Below are 24012 nucleotides of genomic sequence, written 5' to 3' on the forward strand. Positions count from 1 at the left end.
TCATTTCCTAGGCTATCTCTTGCCTGGAGGAACCATAGAGCGTGCAATAGAGAAGGCAGAGGCCAAAAGGAGTATCTTCATTTCTAGGCTCACTTGGCTCTGGAGGAATCATAGAGAGTGGGATGATGAAAAGCCAGAGAGGTATCCCTGGTATCTCTCAGACCAGGGCAGCCAGGAGCAATCATAAACACTCCACTGAAGAGAGGCCAGAGTGGTCAGTAAGTATCGTCATTTCTGCGTGCCCCAGAGGGCTCAGGAATACAAGGCAGGACGGGCTAAGGGCATTTGACTGCATTAGTGCTAGGCTGCAAAGTTGACAAAAAGGAAGGTTCGTTAGGAGGAAGCTCGGCTGGTGGCTTTCAGCAAGGGAGGGATGAGCCTGTTCTTTAGCACTTCCATCTCATACATTGGTACTAGACTCGCTGGTAAAGAGACCTAGCTAAGAAAGGTCCAGGGCAGTGGTTCTCAACCTTTGTAGAATCAAAGGACCTCATTCAGCTGCTCCTCCTGGGGGAAAATGCCACCTCTTAGTTCTCACCCCGCTCCCCCCTTTTTGGCTACAGAAAAATAACAGAGCAATTCTTCTGTTGCAAAGAACTCCGAAAGATCCCAGGAGGTCAGGATCTGTAGGTTCACCCTGTGAATTGTATCTGCACAGCTAACATTGTGTGGCATCCCTTGGCACCGCTGAAATGATCTCAAGGTACTCCAGGGTGCCTCACTGCCCCAGTTGAGAATCACTAGGAAGTGAAGCAAAGTGGCAGGTAGGCTCTCCTGCTGCTACCTGGAGTCGCAATGACTACAGGCATTTGGAAAAGAAGCTAGATTTCAGTTTCCTGAAGTCACTAGGTGCAGCACCTGTGACCTGGAGAAGAAAGGAGCCTAAGGGTTTGCAACATGACACCATTAAGCCTTAGGTTAAGCCCCCAGTGATAGGTAATGCTAATCTTCCTTTCACAGATGTGCAAACCAAGCAGAGGCACAGGGAAGAGACAGAAAACATTCTCATCTACCCACACAGCAGGGCCAGAACCACATGGGAAAGTCAGGACTTCACTGTCTTCATATCTGCCTACAGCACAGTCATGAGAAAGAACTGCTTACATCTGTGTATGTTGATAAAGGTTGAGAAGAGATTTTGGAGTCACTTGTAATAAAGTGTGTAACCCCAGCCCACCCCATTCCTCAAAGCAGCACAGCCCAATCTTTAATGCAATTTTTATTTTGCTGTATATACAATTTAAGCTATTAAAAATTTATACAGTATTTACAAATTAAATTATCTGAACCATCTCCTCCTCCAAAACAAAAACAAACAAAAAAACCCACCCCACCTCTGCAACACGCAAAGATAAAGTAAAAGAAGTTAAAGGAAGCCAGTGAGATAGTGACAGGCCAGAAACGTTTCCACTCCTGCAGTCTCACATTTTCTTCCCCAGCTTTTAATAAAACTCCAGGAAAGGAGGCAAATCTCACAGGACCTGTGGCACAGGTTAGCAATCCCTGGCTAAACAGCTGCATTATCAAAATTGCAACATAAAAAACATGGGCTCTTTTCCAAAAATATAATCTTCTCATGTTTCAACTCAACCAGAGATTGATTCCTTTAAAACAACAGGTGGTATATTTTTGCTTTTGAGATGCTTCTAACTAAGCCCTGGAAGCATGAAATCAAGCTTGCTCTCCTTCCACGTGCCCAACACTGAATGAGTAGCATTGTCTAGGAACGCAGAAGTATTATTGCAGAGTTGCTCAGATCAAAATCATTACTTTTTTGGTAACAAGCCAAAAAAACTTCCATGGGCAGGGGGGATTTGCTTGTCAAGATTCTTACCATGACAGATTTGGAAATCAGAGGACAGGCAAGGAAGACGTTGAATGGGTTGACCAACCTTAAGCATCCCTTTAAGCGAGGGAAGAGAAGTCCTCTCTCCTCAGAGGCGAGACATGTTCTAGCGCTGAGACCCTGCTTGTTTCCATGAACACACACAAGCTTGGGGGCTCTTCAATATCAAGCTGTGGGCCGCTGCAAGAACAATATGCTTCTCCAGCCCTCACAAACATGGCGTCTCCTTAAAAAGGTTCATAGCATTCAGCGAACAACAGACAGGATTTGACACTACTCTTTGGTTCCATCATTCTGAGAAATGCCAAGGTATTGCCCCAGCAGGTGCTACTCTGAGTTTTTGTTTTACCAAAGTCCCATGTAATGCTTCGATGTTCCACAGCTGGAGAAGAGGACAGCACCAACCCGTGTTCCTAGACAGGAAGCCAACTCTGCTAGAGATTCTGCTCAAGCTTTTTAATCCCCCTTCCCCCTCCTTTGTGCTCTTCCTGAAAAGCAAAGCTTTCCTTTTGCAAGAGCTGGATTCATGGAAGGGAGAGAATGCAGTTTATCACAACACCCAATGCATGCTTAGTGGCTGCCTGTCTGCAAAGTGATACATAGCATAGAGCTGTCACAGGATGCTGTCTCCCGAGTCCCAAACCCACAATCCCTTGGCAATGGTCTTCCTCTTCTCAAAGCCCTCAAATGATGCGATTCTGAATCAAGCCCGTGCTAACCTCCACGTGCCTCATCGTGAAAGGTCTAGGCTCAAAAAGGTCAACTACTTTTGCCCTTCTCCAGAAGGGCTACAAAATTTTCACCCACCCTTAAGTACTGTCTCTGAATGTGTTTTCCCTGAGATATGTGTACTATTAGAAACCACTTGGGTTGAAGAGAGGCACTGAAGAGTTATACCGTTCCTGGAAAGGGGGTAGGAGTGGGGGAGCCTTTTTTTTTTTTTTAAATAGCTGAAGAGGAAAGAATTGAGTGATGCATCCTGCACTGGTTCTAACCTGTTACAGCTTCCCCATACCACATTAAGCTCTGTCCAGCCCATTCACAGCTTCCCAACGGAGTCTTTTGGAAGTCTCTGGCACCCATGATTATGTTCACATGGAGTGCCTCTTGCTTCTAACTGCAACAAGCATAGGAGCCCAAGGTCATGGGGATTCAATGAAATTGATGCTTCTAAGTCCACCACTGGCTGAGGCTAGTCACCCAACTCCTCAATGCCTGCAGATTGGTCCTCCTGATGAAACATGCTTTATATCAAGGTCTTAACATGAGCCAACAAGTCTTCGTGATCCATCGATCCAGTTTTCAAAGGCTAGTGGAAAGGGATGGTTTACCACTGGAAAGTAACTCAGTGCCCAGAACCAATGCTGCAGTTAAAGTGCCAGTACAGAGAAGTTTTAGAGTTGCATGGATTTGTCTGTGGAAATCTGGTGAGAGAATCAGGTTAGACAAAATTGAGCAAAACCCCTACCTCCAACACAGACATCAAAGCTGCTGACAACCTACCAGAAGTCAAAGATCCTTAACACGCCCCTTACTTGGTCTGCTTGTCGGGGAAGCAGACTGGGGGAGCTGGGCTGAAATGGCTCACGGAAAGTCCCTCCTGGCTTATTCCAGGAGAAGTGGTTGCCCTCAGAAGTGTCCCCATTGCTAATACTGTCCATCGGCAAGACAGAACTTGTCCCAAGCCCACCCTAATGTTTGGAGCAATCACTACTAACAAAACCCAATGAACACAGAGGCAACTGTTTCATGTCCCAGGAGCAGACCTACTGTCAGGAGCTGCATGAAACCCCGGGGACCAAACTGGAGAAGACAGCTGTGAGATCACTGCTGTGAGGTCACTGGAGAGAGAAAGCTGGCTGCAATAAAAGTCCTTATGGGAGAAGAACCCCAAGTGGGGCCTCATCTGATCCCAGTGAGGCTCAGGGTGAGGGGGGAAAAGGGGTTCTGTCTCCCAAGTCCATAGGGTGTCCCTACAAGAAAGGATCCAAAATGACTGACCCTGGAGAATCCAGGAATAGAGATGATGCCCAGCACCCTCTCTTCCTATCCTGCCCCAGGATTCAGGACTCCTACCAACTCTCTACGCTTTCAGATGCTGGGAACAGGAGAAGCAGAAGGTAGGAGGGAAGGGAAGGGGGATATTGCCAACGCCAGAGTAACCAGTACGGGCATCACTATCTGTGTTAGAACCAGTTTCCCTGCCAGCACTTGGGTCTCAAGGGTTCTGTAACAGGATACGGACAGTCAAACACTGGAGGTGGGTGGATGGTTATATGGTTTATCGTCCTCACAAAGAGCCCTATCGCATCACCAAGGCTGCTTGGTCAAACTCTTTGGGTGCTGGCAAAGGCGTGATCAAAGCCACTTACAACCAGAGCTGAATTCTAGGGACCCCACCTCTGCTGGGAAACATCCATCCCCACCACAGTGCCAGCAGCTGGGAAAGGAAAGGACATCAAAGGGATGTCCAAGCCAGGCCACGACTCAGTCCTGGCTTCCCACAGCCCCATGTCTACTCCGACCTGCACTCCCTGTGCCAACAGATTCCTGAATCACAGCAATTAAGAGCATGAAACCTTGTGCTGATCTCACTGCAAGCCAGCCTAACCCAATGGCACCCAGAGCAACACCCGCTGGAAGGGTGTTCTCAGAAGGTATGCATATTTCTGACTCCCCAACCCTTGCTTTGCCAGCTCCCAAAAGCTCCTTTCTGCATGTGAAGGTGAGACTGGTTCCCCTCAACCAGGAGATGTGGAAGGATATACACTTCCTTCCCTGCAGAAGCCGGCTCCTCACGGGCCTCTTCCAGCAAGACCCCACTGATGTGGCACCAGAGAGGTAGAAACAACTGGGCCGAGGCAGGAAGAGACCTTGCATCGGAGGAGAAACCCCAACTGCGAGCAGCTTGCCAGACTGTGGAGATGCCCCCCTCTGAAGACAAGTGGCATGCTGCAGAAACCCCCAGGGTCCTGTCGCAGCAGCCCTGTGTACCGTGAATTCCCAAAGGAATTTGCAGGGAGCTGTGTGGAGGAAGGCTCTGGAATGGGAAGTGTGAAATTGCAGACGAGAGAACAGCTACAGAGCGGTTTGCATTCGAGGGTGGGGTTTTAAGTTAGAAACAGAAAGGCAGAGTCCGTTCCAACCCCCCCAAACCCATAGCATCATAGCTGCAGCCTCCTCCTTCTGCTGGCTGGGGTGGGTTAGTCTTAGCCCATTGAGGTCCCTGGCCCCGTGGCCCCGACGTTGCGCGTCCGTCTTATTTTTTTAATTTTTTTTTCTTTTTAAACAAATTAGGGAGGGCGGAGAAGAGAAAACAAAGTCACGAGCCAAAAATACCAGTCACTGGGCAAGACGGGCTCCAAGGGGTGTCAGTGTGAGGGGGCAGGGGGTGATTCCAGTTTCTGAAGCCGGCGCCGGCGAAGCTCAGCCGTGTCGGGCTCCCCAGATGAAGACAGCTCCTCCTCTTCCTCGAGGGCAGGACCTGGCGGCGTGTAGCCTTCAGCACCCCCCAGGCCAGACAGATCTGCAAAGGAATCAGTCAGGGAATGGGGGACAGCAACTGATGGGGGCAGAGTTCTTGGCCACAAGCATGGCTCGCAACCTGTTTAGAATCAAGGTTTTCCCCTCAAAAGATGCCAGTGCATAGAGCCAGGTTGATCCATGGGCTAGATGGAACCCCACATGCCAGGTTCAGGTCCTAGGGCCTAGCTCTGCCCCTTCCCACCAGGATTGGTCCCCAGGGGCCTGGCACTGCTCCCTCCAGCCCCCCCACATGCTGGAATTGGGCTCTGGCACCTGGTGCTGCCCCTAATGGGCCAGAGTTGGACCCAGGGACTCAGTACCATCACTCCCCAGCCCTGTGTACTGAGATCAGGAGGCAGATTAAGAGCACAGGGCCTGGGGCTCCCCATGAGTCCACAAACTTGGCAGTGGAGGAGCAGTGCCAACGTTCTTCTACTTCCAGACCCACAAGAAGTCCTGTAGGCCTGACAATACAGGGCCACAGGCTGGATTTGGCCGGTGGTTGAGGCCTGAATACCCCTGTCCTAGAACAGTTCTTTTGGTGCAAAGAGCTTGGAAAGACACAGGCGGATAGGAAAGTCCAGACACTGGATTCCCACTAGAAATCTCTGCATTGATCACGTGTGCCTACATCTACCATTGCTGCTGTTGTGCAGCTCCCTCAACTGAGGCAACCGCAGCACAGGGAGGGATCCTGGTGTAAATATAAAAATATCAGTGTCCGCTCCTGCGAGGGGTTGCATAGCAACCACGCTAGCGAGGAGGTCACTATCTGGTTACAGCTGAGCAAACAGCTAGGAATTTTGTCAAGGCATCAGCACTGTCAATGGACAGCAGAGGATGGGTGATAAAACAGGTATGTGATAAGAAAGGTAAGCAGGTAGGAGTGTTTACAGTGTAAAACCTGGAAGGGCGTTGCCATGTGCTCCACCTAAAACTGGATAGGAACCAGCTACAAAGTTATTCCACATTTCCAGGCACTGACTTTGCAGCTGGCTGGCTCATTTTGCAGCTGGACGGTCATTTTTATGGTGTGATAATTGCCTTGCACATGTATGTGGCCAACCTAAGTTCACTGCACAATAAGCCAGTTAACTGTGAGATAATTAGGGGTCTACTCAATTTGTGAAATCTAGGATTGCCTGTGAAATCAGCTTAAATACAACACCTGAAAAATAAAATGCTGACTCCCAGTGGGAGACAGTGGTCCTCGCTGCTGCTGCAGCCCAGCGTAGCAGCCCACCCGTGGGGGCACTGAGGAAGACTTTGCCTGGTGGAGCAGCAGACGAGATGGTGGCCTCTCCCTTGTCCCCCTCAACCTCTTGGGGCCTCTCCACCAATCAGTGCCAAGGCGCAGTGCCAGTGAAGCACATCTGGGCAATATCCATGGAATTTGCTCTTTATGCTGTGATCAACCCCAAAATTGTTTACTCTCACCACAATTTAAGTAGGTCCCTAGTGATAATCACTTTACATGTGTGGCTGGTCTAAATGTATTGCACCACTGAACTATGTAACACACGTTATGTGTGGCAGGGGCTTAAGTAGCCAGCAGTAGTAGTAATAATAAGGGTAGCAGGAAAAATAATGGATGTGGAGGAAACAAATGGTATAAACACAGTCTGAGAACAAAGGGTCAATGGACTGCTGGACTATGACTTTGAATATCCCTGAATTGTCTGATCAACAGAACAAGGAGCAATGCTAGCTTGCAAGGTAACTAATACGTTGCTTAGAATAAGAGTATGTGCTATCTGCATTAGTTAGGGTGACCATATGTCCCCGATTGGCTGGGACAGTCCCAGATTTCATAGGCTGCCTCAGCTCGTGGGTGAAAATGGAAGCAAAAATCCCAGACTGGTGGCACCACCCCACCTGCATGTACCCAGCACCCAGCTCCTCCAGTGCAGTAGCTGGAAGCAGGGGGTGGGCTGCAGCCAGGTGTGGGTGGGTGTGTGCGTGTGGTCCCCCTTACCCATCCTGGATTTTCTTCAAAATTATATGGCTGCCCTACCACAAGTGGAGGGGAGATTCCCCCTACTGGTTCCCCAATCCAAGGGTTCTGGGTAAGAGTGTGACCCCAATTGAGAATTGCTCGCTAACTGGACAAGCCCTCTGGCCTGTCTCATTCAGTGGCAGGCACCTGCATGGGGTGGTTCATCCCAACTGATGCCGCCTACCCTAGACGTACAGACAACATGTGACTGCGTAGGCTGACCATGAGAAAGCTGCTTGACACAGCCCCTGGCAATCTCCAGTGCTATGGAGGAAGTTGGCAGGGGTGTTTTCAGGCCCCTGGGGCTGATAGGCAGCACCATGTATTATAGGTTCTTTTTTCTCTACCTGTTTGACCCGTTGAGTCCGGTTCACCAGATGTGGCCCCCTCTGGAGACGCCACCGGAGGTGTAGTGCTATCTGGAGAAGGCAAGGTGGTGGATTCATCAGTGTGGGGGACCTGGGTCGAGGTGGACGTGCTGGGGGGCTGGGCAGGACGGGGTGACCTGTCCAAAGGAGAGGGTTGCAAAGTAAGGACAAAGGGCAGCTCATCGACTTCCTATGGGCCCCACCGTGTAAGCCTCTCTGAATAGTAACCGCTAGAAACACTAATGAACGCATGCGCAACTCACATAGGGGCTTTGCTAATACCACAATCAATGTAGGCCTCACCAAAGGCTGACCCACACCATCAGGCTGCCTGAGAGACTCAGAGCGTTAACAGGAGTCTCTCATCAGATGCTTATGGTCTCTAACAGGGAGGTAGGTCCATAGCTTGATGCCAGATGCCTCTCCTCACCTTCCTCCCCTGGTTTTTCACTCCTTCTAGCTCAGAAGGTCCTAGTCTGAAAGAGTCCTCACTCTTCACAGAACCATGGAGAAGCAGGGCTGGAAGGGACCTGCAGAGGTCACACCTACTCCAACAACCTGCCTGAAGCAGGATCAGCCCTGTCCAAACCACCCCATACAAATCCATCATTTAAACTCTACATAAGACTACCATCAACACTGACACAACACAGACATCACACCCAAACCTGCCACAGGGGAAACAGGGGAACCATAGCAGCCAACATCCTGCTTTTGTGAAATGTTGTCAATATACACTCAAAAGATCCCAGGTGGAGGCCACAACCCCCCACTAGAGGAAGGCAACCCTGCCATCCCAGCAAGTCTGTACCAATCCGACCAGGGGATAGAATTCCTTCCTGACCTCAAATGCAGTGCTGGCCTGCCCTAGCAGAGAGGCAAGACCCTGTAGCCAGGACCCTCTGGCTTTGAACCCAGCAGGGGCACTGGCACAGCCGAGTCCCCATCCCCAGCCTGGGCTGCAGCAAGCATCCAGTGCCTTTGAGGCAGGCTTAAAAACAGACACATGCATCATCAAAAAGGGGGAAGGGAGCAACCAGCAAAGCCCAGAAGCCTAGAAAATCCCCTTAGTACAAGATAGACACTGCTATGCCTAGATCACCCCAATCAATAGCTGTCCAGTCTCTTCTTGAACACCTCCAGTGATGGAGTCCACAACTCCCCTGGGTGTCTATTCCACTGCTTCCCTGCTCTAAAACAGGGGAGACATTTTTCCTGAGAGCCAATCTAAAAGTTACTCGGGCTCTGCCCCTCAGTCTCTTCCCAGTAACACGGATGCAAACCCTCATTACAGTCCCTGCCCCAGAGACATACCCAATGGTTGCTAGGACAGTGAGATACTGGTTGATCTGGAGCATGGCCGCATCCAGGAGCGTGTGGATGTTCTGTAGGCACTGCAGCCGGGCTTCCAGGTTCTGCCGGTCATGGCCCTCCATGGCCCGGAGCTCTTCATCCGTGAGCCCTGCGAACCCGGCAGGTGGCACTGGCATGGGAGGGAAACCTGTTTGTAGGAGGGAGAGAGGTGGGTTTCTTGGCTTCCCTTCAGGAAGATGAGAGCATCTTTGCTGGTTGTTGTCTACCACTAGGCTGTTTCCTGTGCTCCAGCCCAAAAGTATCAAGCTGGTGGCACTGGATCTTGGGCCTTGATAAATGTACCCCTTGGGGAATCTCCCTCTGTTGGGGGAAATCAAGGAGCCCTTCTCTTTCCCCACCCCAACACCCCCCCTCGGAGCTTACCAAACAGAGGGGGCCATGGCATCCCTATCCAAGGGGGAGGGAAGGGGAAGCCTGGCATGGTTCCTGCAGGGGCAGCAGCGTCTGATCCTGCTGCCGAGTCTCCGCTGGGGCGTGAGGTACTGGCTGCAGAGAGAAAGAAGACAGAGCCCTAGTGAAGTGGTCAGGGGCCCATGTGATCTGTGCATGGCCGATGAGATAACTGTCTCTTCACACACAGGCAACACATGGACAGAAACAGACGCACAGACACAACAGCCAAGGGAAAGTGTTAATTCATATACTTCACAGGTACTCAGGTTGGGATGACAATGAGCTTTTAGGCCTGTCAGATTCCAGTATTAAAGGAGAAACAGGTTGGCTATTTTTAGCTTGAGTAGGACAGCAAACGCACACCCATGGTAAGTTACCCCGGGGTTACTAAAGGGAGTTTTGCAGGGTAACTTTATCCCAGGATTTAGAGTGAGTTGCTCTGTAATAGCGTAGGCAGTGATGTGAAGGGTGAGGATTCTGACCTGTTGCCTGAGCCCCAGAGGTGGAGGGCGAGCTGGAGGCGGCTGCAGGGTTCTCGGCGTTGTTGGCTGGCTGGACGCCGGGGACTGGTGGGAATGGAGCCATAGGAGGCCAGAAGGGGAACATCCCTGGAGGAAATGGGGGCAGGACGCCCTGGGGGACTGTGGAGGCAAGCAGAGAAGGGGGTGCAATGAAGCAGAGTTCCCAGCTGCGTTTCCCTCCTACCCCTCAGCTGTGGCACAAAATAGACTTATACCCATCTTAGAGAGGTCAACTGAGGCAGAGCACTCACAGTTGGGGGGCTGGGGCACCAGTGGCGTGTGCTGCTGCTGCTGCTGTCCTGGCTCTGGAGGCTCAGGCGGAGGCTGGGATTGGGCAGGCAGCGAGGCACGCAGGACATCCATACGGCACGTGGGGCAGGTCTGCTGGCGCTGGAACCATGACCGCAGGCAGCTGCAGGGGGTGGAAGATATTGTGGGCCTATGTTGGGGCCTCTGGCAGAGGCTGGAGACCCACCTGCCTGACTCCTGTCCAGTCCAGCCCCTTCTAGAGTCAGGATCGGCCCCATCTGCACTAGCCCAGACGCAAAGAATGGCACCGTAGGTAAGTCAGGCTGGACAGGACCTCGTGAGGTCACATCCAGCCCCCCGCTCAAGGCAGGACCATCCCCAACCAAGTGTCTACAAGCTGCTCTTGGAAATCTCCAGGGACAGAGACTCTACGATGTCTCTGGGCAGCCTGTTCCAGAGCTTGACCCCCCCTCAGAGTCAAAATGTTCCTCCTCATCTGCCACCTCAGTATCCCCTGCTGCAGCCTGAGACCATTGCCCCACAGCCCATCCTCATCCTGTCATCGTGCTTTGGGGATTTGAAGACTGTGATCAAATCCCACCCCTTGCCTCCTCTTCTGAGGCTTCTCCGGGGATCTAAGACTCTGGGCAGAGGCAGAAACTGCCATCAAGGCTTTCCCCACCTGGTATGAAAGATGTGATTGCAAGGCAAGCGCTTGGCACCCGTCACCATCTCCTCCCGGCAGATGATACACACGTTGTCCATGGCTTGTAGCTCTTCCGGGGTGGCATCGGGGTACCTGTGGGGGGGAAGCAGAGATAGAGGGGATAGAATCTCAGGCAGAGAAGGGGCCGAGGAATCTGATGGGAGAATATTGAGCAAAGGGAAGGTGGGGAGAGCTGTGACACTAAGACTCACCACCCCCATGGAGTCTCCTTGGCCCGGGGCATTTCAGAGCAGACCCAAAGGAGATAATCAGGTTTCTGCTGAGCCACAGGCTGGCTGGTATATCTTAAGCCAAAACCATCTTGCTCTGTATCGAGGCCTTGAGGCTTAAGGGGGAAGTCAGGGCCACTGTGGTCCCATGGCCAGGACTGCTACGTTCTTTCCCCAGCTGGGCCAAGCCCCTGACCCTGCCACTGCCCTGCCCCCCTACCTGCTGTTACAATAAGCTCATTGGAGAGAGGAATGCTGGCTCTCACTGGGTGACTGCAGCCTGTAGTACAACAGGCCACCTTCTACCCCCTCTCCTTCAAGCACCCCTGATCTTACTGTATTTCTCATATATACTGTGCACAACAATTCCCAGCAGCTGGTGTTTGGGGGAGGAAGATGCACCTTGTATGTGAGAAAGTATGGTAGTTTCAGCCTACGGGAATGGTCTGTCCCTCTCCTGTATACTCACAGGGTGTTCATGTTGCGGATGGCACGGCGGGACATGATGGCGTCTGTCACGGCCTTCTTGAACTGCCTGGAATGACAAGTGAGCAGCTTGAGTCACGCACCCGGGCGCCGGGATGGGGAATACAGCACACGCCAGGCTGGCCGGCTCTGCTCACCTCATGGCCAGGTACATGGGCCGGATGGCGAAGAGAGGGAAGGTGTGCACCTTGATCATGATGGTCATGAAGGCCATGTAGAGAAGCACCTTGATGAAGCCTGGTGAGGAGGGGAGATTTGAACCCTAAGCCCTTCTCCAGCAGAGCTCACCAGGCCCTCAAACACCTATCGGCCCCCATAGCCAGATCAGGGAGGCAGGCTTGTGTAATCAGAGTCCTGGTCCTCCACATCCACCAGAGAGGACTACAGGGATGTACTAGGGGTACATAAGCAAGGGTGGACTGTCCCCACACACGTCTCTCCCCCACAGCACAGAACTCAGGAAGCTCCACAATGAGTTACGTTCCCCTCTCCCACAGGTGGGCAAGGAAACCCAGGTGTCCTGCTCCAACTTGCTCCCCATTCTCTTCCACCCAGACTAGGTTCTAACTCATTGTCACCCCCCACAAGCTAAAGCACCATGGCTTCCAGGAACCTGCCCAAACCCCAGTTTGCTTTGGGCCCATCTCAATGAGGCAAAGCAAAACCTTTGGCTTGCAGCCTAGGTGATAAGTTAGATCCAGGGTGACCAAGTCTTCTAATCCTTCTAACCACAGGGCAAATTGAGGGCCAGAGAAGCCCAGAGATCTGCGAGTCCCAGAGGCCTTGCTCTGTGCACACTGCCCCAGCTCACAGCAACCGTTTAGTGTTATTAGATACGTTTGAAGAGCCCAGGAGCTACATAGGATTCGGGGAACTGCAGCTCAGTCTCTCACTTCCACACTGGGCTGTTTCAAGGCCTCTCAAACAACCTCACAGAAATGCCCCCTTCCAAGAAGCCCCACACTGAGGCACCAACCCGGCCTCCTCCAACAGCTCTCCCAACTCCCATGGGGCCAAGGGAAGGCAGGTTACCCGTGAAGAGCTCTGTGTACAGCATGTAGACTGCCTTGTTGTCCCAGGGGTTCTCGCTCTGGAGGTCGATCGAGTGCAGGACATACTTGATGAAAATGGTGAGTACCATGGTCATGAGGATGGCATACTGTGGTTGGACAGGGAAAGAGGAGGCATCAAGGGGTGAGCTGGCTCTGAGGGGGTTGGGGCCAGCTCTTCTTCCTCTGGGGAAGGGGCTGAGTCATGGAGCTGGGACATGGAGTGAGGGCAGGAGTCTCTCTGTAGCTTCCCAGATGCTTCAAGAGCAGAAGCTATTGAGAGGGAGGGAGTGGGGGCCTGAAGCCAACCTCAGAGATACTGGGAGCAAACAGACTCACCTCTACCTCGAGGCAGAGGGCCTGGAGAGCCCAGGTGGCAGGCAACAGAATTCACTGTGCTGATTCACATCCCACTCTCCCCCCTTCAGAAATCAGTGACTGAAAATTCAATGTGGAAACTGATTCGGACCAGTTTGGTTAAAATGAAAATGATCTTTATCTCTCTATTCCACCTTCTGAGAACAAGGTGCGGGTGTTAAGTGGGGGACACGCAGTAAACGAATAAATATGGTAGATCTGGAGAGAGAAAGCCCAAGGGACTAGGATGTAGAAGCATCCTTTAAAACGGTGGTTCTCAACTGGGGGAACTGCAAGACCCCCCTCAAGGTGTACCATGATGCAGGTGGCAGTGACCAGGTTAAACTGCCCCATGCTTCCAGAAGGAACCAAACCAGGAAGGGCTACAGTATGTTGGCCAAACCATGGCACAGTCACAAAAGTCTCTGGCCTTTTAACTAATTCTGAAGTTACGCAACAGATGCAGTTCCTGGCCCTTTACTTAATTCTGTAGTCAATTGGGGGGGCGGGGGGGACACACCTATAGTTACACTGCAAAGTGAGACCTGTGAAAGCCAAGAACCAGCAGACAAACATCCTGAGAGGGGCAAAGGATGTGGAAAGTCCTGGAAGATACGAGGGGCAAGGGACCAGCTGTTGTCAAGGCAACCCAAGGGGGAGAAAGGGGTGCGAATCACCCATAAAAGATTAAACCTGTGGGACTGCTCAGCTGCTAAGACCTTCAGATCCCCCAGAAAAACTTCTGAATGCCTGGATGCAGATACTGTCCTTGGGACAATATAAGATGCATGCAAAGTTTTTGTTGCATCTGAACTTAGGCTACAGCCATGGGTCAGATCCAGTCTGGGTGCCATGTGATCCAGCCAGGCTGCACGGCCCAATCCTGGCACACTGGGGTGGAAAGGGGTGGGGGAGGAGGAAGGACTGATGGACACATACAGCCAGGGTCAGATCCTGGCATATGGGGCTTGATCCAGCCTACAGACTGGCCACACCCTACTCTACCCACCTGGCCCACAGGGCCAAAAGGTTGAGCTCTACTGCTTTAGGTCACCAGAGAGCTCTGTAGGGGAGCACGTGGCATAGTTTTACCTGGAGGCAACACCCAGTTGAGAAGCACCAGGGTATGATGAGGAAACACTAACAGCAGTTCTCAACAGGGGAGGCCACTGCATTCAAAGTAAAGGCGTTGCAGCTCTGAACAGGCTGAGAACCACTGTTTGGAGGGAAATGGATCCCAATGGGCATTAACATGGCTCTGGGCAGGGGCTCCTTGTGGTCCACTTACCTCGAACCCAAAGACCAGCTGCACCGAGGCCCCCCGGGTGAGGATGCTGTGGTAGGCATGGCTGACGAAAAGAAAATCTAGAATGCCCAGCAAGAGCATGAGAGCTGCAGGGGTGAGGAAGGGAAAACAGAGATCAGACCCTGGAGCTGAGCCGCAGCAGGTTTCATCTCAGCACGCTTGGCCTGGCATATGCAAACCAGCTGCCCAAATTATCCTTCCTGTGCAGCTGCTGGAGAGGAAGGGGGTACAACTGTCTGGCAAGGGGGAAGGGGGAGGTTTACACCCCTTACCCCAGTCTTGCAGTGCTGTGTGCAGAGCCAGCATGGACCCCCCTGACAAATGGGACTGGGGGAGACTTTCATGTCTCAGCCCCACCTAGCACTTGCTCCTGAGTTCGCTTTCAGTATTAACTAGGCCAGCAGGCATCTGACAGAGCTTGTGGGGGGTGCAAATCACAGCCTTAACGGAACCCACAACCCCTCCTGACTGTAGCCCACTCCCAGACTCTCCCCTAAAGCAGCCAGAATCTGCTGCACACACCTCACCTCTGTTATTCCAGCCTTGAGCTATATACATCAACCCCCCAGTTCTACTGATGCCCTTCTGTCCCGATTCCAGCCCCATGCCAGCTACCTCAGCCTTGCAGTCCCTTGATGCCATTTTACCATGACCAACAGAGCTTATTCTCATCCTAGGCTTTCCTGTACTGCCAGCGTCCTTCAGTCCTGCTCCACAGCCCAGCTGCTATTCTAGCCTCAGGCTCTGGACACCTGTAACTGCTGCTCTGCTGAGAGCCCTCCATCCCAACCCATGGAGTCTTGCTGTCCTGGCTCCGGATATCCCTTCTACACACATACCTCCATTTGTGCCACTGAAACCTGCTCTTCCTGTCCCACACCACCAGCTCCCAGCCTCTGCCACTGGAGACAGGCCCCAGCCCCAACGCTGCCTAGCCATGCCACAGTTATGGATGCACAGGCCAGGCAAGGGGAGAGAATGAAGACACTTACATGCAATACGGAAATGAAAGAGCCAGGAGATGTTGGGGCTCCGTTCCATCTGAAAAGAGGGATCAACAAGAGGTTATAAGACCTATGCTGCCATCTCCCAGGCTCTATTTCACCCCCTTTGAGACAGCCAGGAACCCCAGATTGTGCCGCACAAGAGCACAGGGGTGAGCAAGTCTGGAGAAAAGCAGGTGGGGAAGGATGTGTGCTCTCAGTCTTTCCGTCCCCTGCAGGGGGGTGTGGTGTCTATGGAGGGAGAAGTTTTTTGGTGGCTGCCAGGGGCAGGACAAGGAACAAGGGGCTCAGGAAACAGGGGAAAGTGAGGCTAGAGATGAGTGGCTCAGAAAGGCCGTGGTGCTGGGATGAGTGCTGGGCTGGATCAGACACGAATGGCATGACCCCTGAAGGCCCTACCAGCCCGGCTTGGCTGCGATTCAATAGGTCACCATCGTGAGATCAAAGAAAGTCAGGCTGGAAAGGACCTCATAAGGTCATCTAGTCCAGCCCTCTTCTCTCCCCTATAAGCCTCCACACCAGCACCACCAGCCCAATATCTGGTTGTTCCTCCCCAGTTTCTACTCCATCAAGGGTCCCAAATCCCTCAGCTCCCCTCCCAAACCCACTCCTTGAATATTCACATCTGGGCATTGGCCAGCAGAGTCAGGTGTCCAGCAACCCAAGTGGCTTGGCCAGGAGAACAATTCCCAGAGTAGATGAGAGCAAAAAAATCCTGCTACCCACAGGCAAAAATTTCAGATGCATGGCTGACACGGAGACCTCAAAGCACCATGGCAAGCATCTCCGGCACCCTGGAGGGCTGTAGGAAAACCTCCAAGAGCCCCATCCCCACAGCTAGCAGGCTCCCTGGACACGGCTCAGCCCTGGGGAGCCATGCACTTACAAAGTCCACCCGGTCCTCAGCCAGCCAGTGGAAGCACTTGAGGAAGAGGAGGAGGGTGAAGAGGGCCACGAAGCGGGGGCTGAAGTCATCTCTGAAGACAGTGAAGGCCAGGCAGGTCTCTGTGACGGCGTACCATGACCGCTCCAGGAGATGCTGAGGGGGCGGGAGAGGAGTCATCAAGGCTGACTACTCATCTGTCCCTTGTCCACAGCTCAGTATTACTATATTCTCTCATACATAACACACTTTCCCTCCCCAAACCAGCTGTTTGGAATTGGAATGTGCATATTATGTGAAAAATACGGTAAGAGTGGATTCAGCTGCTTGCCAGGGAAAACCTGAAGTAAAATCTGCAAGATCCACAGGGAACAGAACAATGCACAGGCTAGATGCCCTTGCTGCTGCTAGTCTGTTACCACAAGGAAAGATAATTTCTTTCATACTGCCTTTCAGAAACAAGTGCATCGCATATTCTGGAACGTGTACATACAAGGAAATACGGTAGCACTTTGTACTGCAGGGGGTAGAGGGAGTTGCCCAAAGGAAAACTGAGGCACAAGCTAAAACAGGCCCAGAGCCTTGGGGTATAACAGCGAAGGGAAAGCGAGGGATCAGACCCCAGTGTTTCCAACTCCCTGCTGCATATATGGGGCTCCGGACACCTGGATTCTATCCCCCACGCTGCCCTAGTCTCCGTCTCGGAGCAGCTTGTGTACTTCACTTGACTGCTCTGTGCCTCAGTTTCCCCACATAATGCCAGGGATCAAAGCCCTAAAGCCAAGGGATGCCCTTTGTGCCCTGCAGACAGGATTGTAGCACAGGGATCAACTGACAGACAGGTATGATTTCAGCATCCTGCAGCAGCTACCGATGGATATGACCCAGCCCTCAGACCCGGCACTGGCGCCCCACTCACCTCCATCTCCGCTGCTCGCAGCTGTCCGAAAAACACCTTACCCATGAATTTGCCCAGGAGGAAAACCAGGACGAATGCCTGGATATAGAGGACCTTCAAGGAAGGGGAAGCAGAAAGGAAAAACACAGTCAGGCAGGCAAGACCCAGACTGGATGACACGAACCAGCGGTGGGGGGTGCGATCCAGGCAGGCTGGGTGGGACTAGGCAAGACCCCAGGAGCCCTCCAGCACAAGAGGGACCCCCACCTCTGCATCCACTCCCACCTCATGCTGACTCCTCTGTGCCCAGAACTGCCAGGAACTCTTTCCTGGCTGATCCCCACCCTTCAAGGAAACTTGCAACCTTCCTTTACCCTTCCAGGAGATCTGCACAGGCCAAAGGTTCTCTGGTCAAAGCCTTAGGTCGCGAGGAGGCATCTGAGAGATGCAAGGGCTTCTAGCTGGCTCAGGGCCAGGCACATTCAGCTTCAGCCAGCTTTCCTGATTTAGCCAGCACTTTGCAAGCCAGATGTGGGCTCGGGGTGGTGGTGGGGAGGCTGACGCAAACGCTTCCCCCCGCCCCCGCAAGCCGTCGCAGCGGTTGCAGTGGCTGCTGCAGCACGGAAGCATTTGTTTCGGTCCCCGCGCTCACCCCGGGAATGGAAAGCAGAAGTGAAGCCCCTGGCCCAAAAAAGCTACCTAGTTATATTTGCAAAGAAGAACAAGCAGCTTGAATGGGAGAGCAGGAGCTTAGGGTGGAGACTGACCTCTCCAAGAAGTCAACCCCCAACGGCTTGCAGTAACCAGCCTTTTAGCCTCAGAGACTGGTTATGGAGAAAAAATCCAGTCCAACCCAGGGCCAGAGGCCAGGAGCAGGGTAACACAGGCTGCCTTCCCTACTGCTGGGAGCACCGAACCTGCAGCATGTGTGTAACCCATCTCTGGAGGGGATGCACTTATGTGGCTGTGGTGACTCAGTTTCCCCAACAGTATATCAGTTACACACATAAGCCACATTTGGGGGCAAGGGGGAATTTCATCCTGCAGTCAGACTGGTATAGACTGGGGTCAGAGAGAGACTTGCCTGGGATCCCCCAAGTGCATTTTAACAACCTTCACAGCAGCAGGACACTGGCTACTCTTGCCCCCCTGCTTTACCTGGGGCCAGTTCAGGCATGTGACAGGGCTGACTGTGTAGGAAGAGGTTAAAGAAGGACTTGTCTGGGATGATTTGGATGGGATGAGGGGAGGCAGGGGGTGGATGACTTTAGAGATCCCTTTTGACCCTTCTCTGATTCTCGGAGCCTCCAGGGCTAAAGATCTAGTGCAGAGTCAGCTACATATGGCTTGTGGGCTGGATTTGGCCCACGGAGCCATTTGTTTTGGTTTGGAGAGTGAGGGGGACTTTGCCTAGGCTATGGCTGAGTCCTGCAAGGGGGACTTGGTGTGCTGAGCTGGGCTGGCCTGATCAACTACTCCAAATCCTTGCCGGCCACCAACGCAATGTCTCCTCAACATGCTACCTCTGCTCTGCTCATGCCAAAGAGCAACTAAACAGCAGCCAGCCTGTCACCTGCCTCAGTCGGCCCTAGGGGCTTTGGGGACCCTCTGTCCATTAAATTTGGGCTCTCCTCAGTGCCAGGCACGCCGCAGGTCCAGCCCGCTCAGCTGTGTTAACTGTATTTGGGAGGAGCTGACAGGATTCATGCAAGCTCAGTGCTGGGGAGGAGTGGACTGGTGATGGGAGAGTCTGCGCTCCCGCTCCTCTATCAGGGCAAGCGACCTCCTATCAGAGGAGAAAACCCCGACACCCTGGGTCTCTCTGCAGTAAGGGGGGGTAATGAAATGGGGCCATTATATCCTATAAAGGAGGCAGAGGCCAAATGAATTTGCTGCCAGAGGGCCGAGCCGTTGCTGAACAGGGGGAGGTCAAAGAGGGACCTTTTCCCAGTCCTGTGGAGCAGGGTTGTGTCCAAGCAGACACAGATACCGATGCTCAAAAAAGAGGTAGCCAGAAGCTACTATATTCCCTTCTCCACCCACTCCTCGGCTGTAGGGCCAGGCCCCGGTACTCACTGCCATGCTGGGGCTGGACTTGGTCAGGTAGACGACGGTGGGATAGAACTGGTGCTTCAGGTAATAAGCGTGAGCCACCACAGCCGTGGTGAGGGCCAGGCTGGAAGCCATCATGACCACTGTCCGGAACATCGCCTCCGCCGCCCGCGGCGCCCTACAGGAAAGAAGACAGCTGTAAATATGGGGCTGGGGGGACACCAAGAAGTGGTACGGAGCAGAGACAAAGGAGTCACCAAATTTGCATTGCAAGGGGCCGATGCATCCTCCAGCCGTTGTGCCACTTCCCCTCCACCCCATGCCTCTGATTCCCAGCAGGCCTAGTCCAACTCACAGCAAAGCAGCCAGCAGGCTCCCAGAGGGAGCCAAGCCCCAAGGGATTCCCCCAGTGATCCCTCGGCCACCTCTGGGATGGGACAGGGATGCAGCCAACAGCTTGACGGTCCGTCTTGCCGAGTGTCCTGTGTCAGATGGTGGCAGAGAGCAGATGCTGAAAGGGAGAGTGAACTGGGTCTGACCACAGTTTTTTCCCCCTGTTCCTCTCTCACTTGCAGCCTCCAGCATTTAAGGACTAGGAAGTTCTGATTCAGAGGCTGCATCCCAAACTCCCATGCTCAATAGCTACCGGTGCCCCTTTCCTCCAAACATGTCCAATTCCTTTGTGAATTTGGCTAAACTCTCAGCTTCCACCACATCTGGTGGCAATGAGCTCCATGCTTTAACTCCACGTTGGATGAGAAAGAACTTCCTTGTGTTAGTTTTAAACCTACTCCCTACTAGTTTCACATGGTGATCCCTAGTTCTTGTCTGGTGAGAAGCAGTCAATAATAAAAAACGATCGACTTTCTGTTCTCTATTTAGTATTTTGTAAGCCCTTCTTATATCTCCCCACAAGTGTTTCTGAAGTGAGAAGGTCATCTCTATCCACATATCTGTCCTACACTCCCTCCCTCCCTTCCTCTCATTAGCCTCTTTAGTCTCTCCTCCTAGGGAAGCCACTGATCAGCCTTGTTGCCCTTCTTTGGACATTCTCTAGTTCTTCTCTATCCTTGTGGAGAGGTAGGGACCAGAACTGGGCAGAAACTTATTATCATGCCATTGTCCCTTTTCCCCAGAAGTATTAGGATTTCGATTTACATCCCACCATCTCCAGAAATAAGCGACAAACCAACCCCCGATAAGCGACATTCTACCCAGAGGACATGCACCAACACCTCAGTGCTCTCAAATGAGCACTGCTTCCGTATAGTGTCTTACAAGACTTATTTTCTGTTCTCACTCACTCGCTTTTTAAGTATCTTGATTATATAACAGCTGGTTCTGGTCTAACTGATATTACATCGTTGCAAATCCAGGCAGCTCAATGGGTTTTGTTTACATTGGACTGGGAGATTTATTATTGAAATAAACCAGTTTTCTTATAAGATGATATAATATTCTAATAATAATAACAATAATGATAATAGTAGTAATAAGAGCAATAAAGATGATTATAATCACAATAATGATGATAACTGATAATAGAAATAATGATGACGATTGTAGGCCTCACTAGAACAGCAATCAATATAAATTTAATGCGCACACAAAGGCTTCACTAAAGCACTGGCCAGAGTAGACTTCACCAGCAAACCTGACTGATGCAGAAACTCCTTACATAAGTATGGCCATGCGAGCAAATGGGCATGGTGTCATGTCGACTACCTTGACACAGGTATAAATGCCTTAACTCCTGGTCTGATGCACCTGTCAGGCCAAAAAGTGTTAGGGCCGTGCCTGTAAACTATAATAAACTTGGCTGAATCTTTGCTACCAAACCGAGCCTGTGGTCAGTTGTTCTTTAAAATAAGATTTGTGTTGGGAACTCCCGACTGCCACCTTTGCTGGCACTGCAGTTCCTGTGACTTCAACACTAATAACATATCAATAACTCCTTATGAGGACAACAGCAATGACAACACTAATAACACCTGACAACAACGGTAACGATAAAAGCAATAATGACGATAATCACAATGATGATCCTAATAACTAGAGTAATGGCAATAATAATAATGTTAATAGCAATAATTATGATAATGATAAAATGATAATTGTGATAATGACTGATAACTATAACAGCGATAACTAGAATGACGACAATAGCAATAATGGTGATAACAGTAAGTGATAATAATAATCACAATCATGGTAATGATAATGATGATAACTATAATACTAATAATTTCTAAAATAATAATAGTGATAATGATAATCATAACAAAACAATGTAATAATAATTGGTGGTGTTGCTGCTGTATTATTACGACTACTATTATTATTATTATCCACATCTCTGCTTCCAACATTTTACTTTCAGGTAACTGTGCCTTGTATTAGCTGCTATAAGGACAAACCTCACAGAGACTTTCTGCAGGCAGCCTTTTATGGGACCCCCTGCAGCTGGGATAAAGTTAGACCAGTTCTCAAAAGCAAGGAAGGCATCCTTCAGTTAAAGTTAGACCAGCTCTTGAAGACAAGGCATCCTTCAGCAGGTCTCTGGTTTCAGCCAGTGGTTCTCAAGCCAGGGAGCCAAAAGACCTTTTCCAGGGAGGCCCCTGCAACGTTAGTCGTGCAAACACCTACACAGGACTCACCAGAGACCCAGAGACTTCTACTAGGAATACAGAGCACCCAACGCCTCCTGCCCTGGTGTGCTCCCAGGTCTCTGCACCAAAAGAACTGCCCTAGGATTTTTCCATAGTCAAAAAAAAAAGGGTGAGCCTGAAGTGCTGCCAAAGTGCTTTGACCCTGCTTTCCCAGCCTGCCCCAATTAGCTGCAGGCGACTTTAATAACCGAAGCACGCCCCTCCTTGCAAGGAGCTTAGGGGAGAAATGCTGACACCAGACCCATTCAGGGATCAGTGGCGGGCCAGTCCAATAACCGAGTTTCTTCCCTGCCCTGAGCCAACTGGCTTGCGTCCCTGAAGCATAGACCCATGCAGCCAGACAGACTCCAAGGCTCGCCTCATGGAAGGGAGCCACACTTTGCAGAGCAGCAGAGGATCATGCCTGCTCTGGATAGGGTCTGATCTACAGATCGCAGGGGACGGGGAAGAGAGCTGTGTCAGGGAGGACCTTTCAAACCATGTAGATCCCAGGGCAGATGGGAACTCCCCCCAATGTCTGGCTATTAGCAAGCTACAGCAAAGAGCAGTGGCTTCCTTACTGCACACTGGGGAGAAGCAATGAAGACACAGGACAGTTGAAACTGCCCTCTTCCCCCTCCACAGGCATACAGCACCTTTCCTCCCTCCACTTTAGGATGCCCCCGCCCTCCTCTGTCCTTCATTCCAGTCTGAGATAAAGAAAGAAATTCACTAGTGGAGGGTGGCAGGAGTTTTTCTATCCTTGCCAGAGCTGCTCCAGAAAGGATGTCCTCTTTTGAATGCATTAAGGGAGTTTTCCCCAGAGCCCAGATGGCTCCACATACAGACCCTGGGACATTTGCTCCCCACCTCATGTTTTGGGGAAGATAGAATACAAGACCCCCCCAAACTCAGCTATTTAGCCCCCCTCTCCCCACCCAGAGCAGCCCAGGCCCTGCCAGCCAGCTAAATGCAGACTCTCTTCTCCCGTGATGCCCCACAATTACATGCCCCCATCATGCCTACCCTCTTTATAGCACAGGACTCAGCCCCATCTCCCCTCTCCCTTTCCCAGGCCCCAGGCCTTGGCTTCCCCAGGCTCTTGCTCCATCAGGCTGCAAAAGTCTACAGGCCCCCCAAATCCCACCCCCGGAGCTGAGACCTGATGCTCCTTCCCCAGACTTCAACCCCTCTCAGCACCAGTCCCCTACACTCACCCTGTTCTTCATTACAACTTCCCCTGATTTCCCCCAAGCACACTGCACAGCACAGCTGCCCTCTTGCTCCCAGTGCCCATCCCCCCATGTCACAGCCCCTTCCCCTCCTGGTCCTCCCCCATGGCACAGCCCCCCCCCACGTCACAGAATCATGGAACCCGGGGCAGGAAGGGAGCTCCGGGTCACATCCAGTCCAACCAGGCAGGGGCCAGAGGCAGGATCAGTCCCATCCCAATCGTTCCAGGCAACTCCATCATCCAGCCCTTTCGCCAAGCTCCCCTCATAGCCCCTGGCTCTCCCAGGCCCGGGTCATAGAGCAATGGGGCTGGAAGGGAGCTCCGGAGGTCACAGCTAGTCCAACCCCTGCCTGAGGCAGGATCAGCCCTGTGCAAACTGTCCGTAACCCAACCTGGTAGTACAAGGACGCCACTGCCCCTTCCCTTCCCTTGTCACAGCTCCCTGCCCCTCCCAGTTCCTAGCTCCTGTCCCCTCAGTCCCCAGCCCTCCCCTTTCCAATTCCCCCCAGTGCTCCCAGTCCCCACCCCTCCCAGTGCTCCCAGTTTCTAGCTCCTGCCCCTCTCATCCCCTCGTTTCTAGCCCTCCCCTTCCCAATTCCCCCCAGCCCCTCCCCCATGTCACAGCCCCTCCCCCTCCCAGTGCCCCCCGCCCGCCAGGACTCACCCCGGATCCGAGAGCCCCCAACGCTCCTGCAGCCGCCACCACCCACCGCTCCCCCCCCGCCGGAAGTGCCGGGGCTCTGCGACACCTCACTTCCGCTTGGATGCTACCATCCGCGCCCGTCCCTGGCCGCCCTATTCGCCCCGCCGGGAGGGGAGTGAGAAGAACTTGGCCTCCCCCCTCCTCGTCCAGCCTAGTGGTCTGGCCCAAGCGCCGCTCTGTCCCC

The 24012-nt window shown here is 52.3% G+C and overlaps 1 protein-coding gene across 5 annotated transcripts; it reads right to left on the reverse strand.

The window, feature by feature from the left end:
• Nucleotides 1-1206: 1206 nt before the first annotated feature.
• On the reverse strand, nucleotides 1207-23930 carry SYVN1 (synoviolin 1). 5 transcript variants are annotated; one of them, XM_090054983.1, is made up of 17 exons: nucleotides 23790-23930; nucleotides 19599-19725; nucleotides 19268-19421; nucleotides 17213-17305; nucleotides 16297-16449; nucleotides 15399-15447; nucleotides 14389-14492; nucleotides 12727-12853; nucleotides 11832-11931; nucleotides 11678-11743; nucleotides 10955-11071; nucleotides 10275-10435; nucleotides 9985-10143; nucleotides 9473-9595; nucleotides 9050-9236; nucleotides 7715-7872; nucleotides 1207-5372 (listed from the first exon to the last, which is right to left on the reverse strand). In XM_090054983.1, exons 3-17 carry the CDS (start codon nucleotides 19397-19399, stop codon nucleotides 5218-5220), a joined length of 1884 nt encoding a protein of 627 aa, XP_089911109.1. In that variant the 5' UTR covers nucleotides 19400-19421; nucleotides 19599-19725; nucleotides 23790-23930; the 3' UTR covers nucleotides 1207-5217. The 5 variants fall into 5 exon arrangements, with proteins under 5 accessions (XP_089911109.1, XP_089911108.1, XP_089911111.1 ...); XM_090054982.1 differs by having other exon boundaries at nucleotides 19599-19754; nucleotides 23790-23919; XM_090054985.1 differs by lacking the exon at nucleotides 23790-23930 and adding an exon at nucleotides 22658-22749 and having other exon boundaries at nucleotides 19599-19757.
• Nucleotides 23931-24012: the final 82 nt, after the last annotated feature.

This window comes from Crocodylus siamensis, chromosome 6 (genome assembly GCF_052110815.1).
Source record: "Crocodylus siamensis isolate JL-2025a chromosome 6, ASM5211081v1, whole genome shotgun sequence".
In the NCBI taxonomy this organism is placed as follows: Eukaryota; Metazoa; Chordata; order Crocodylia; family Crocodylidae; genus Crocodylus; species Crocodylus siamensis.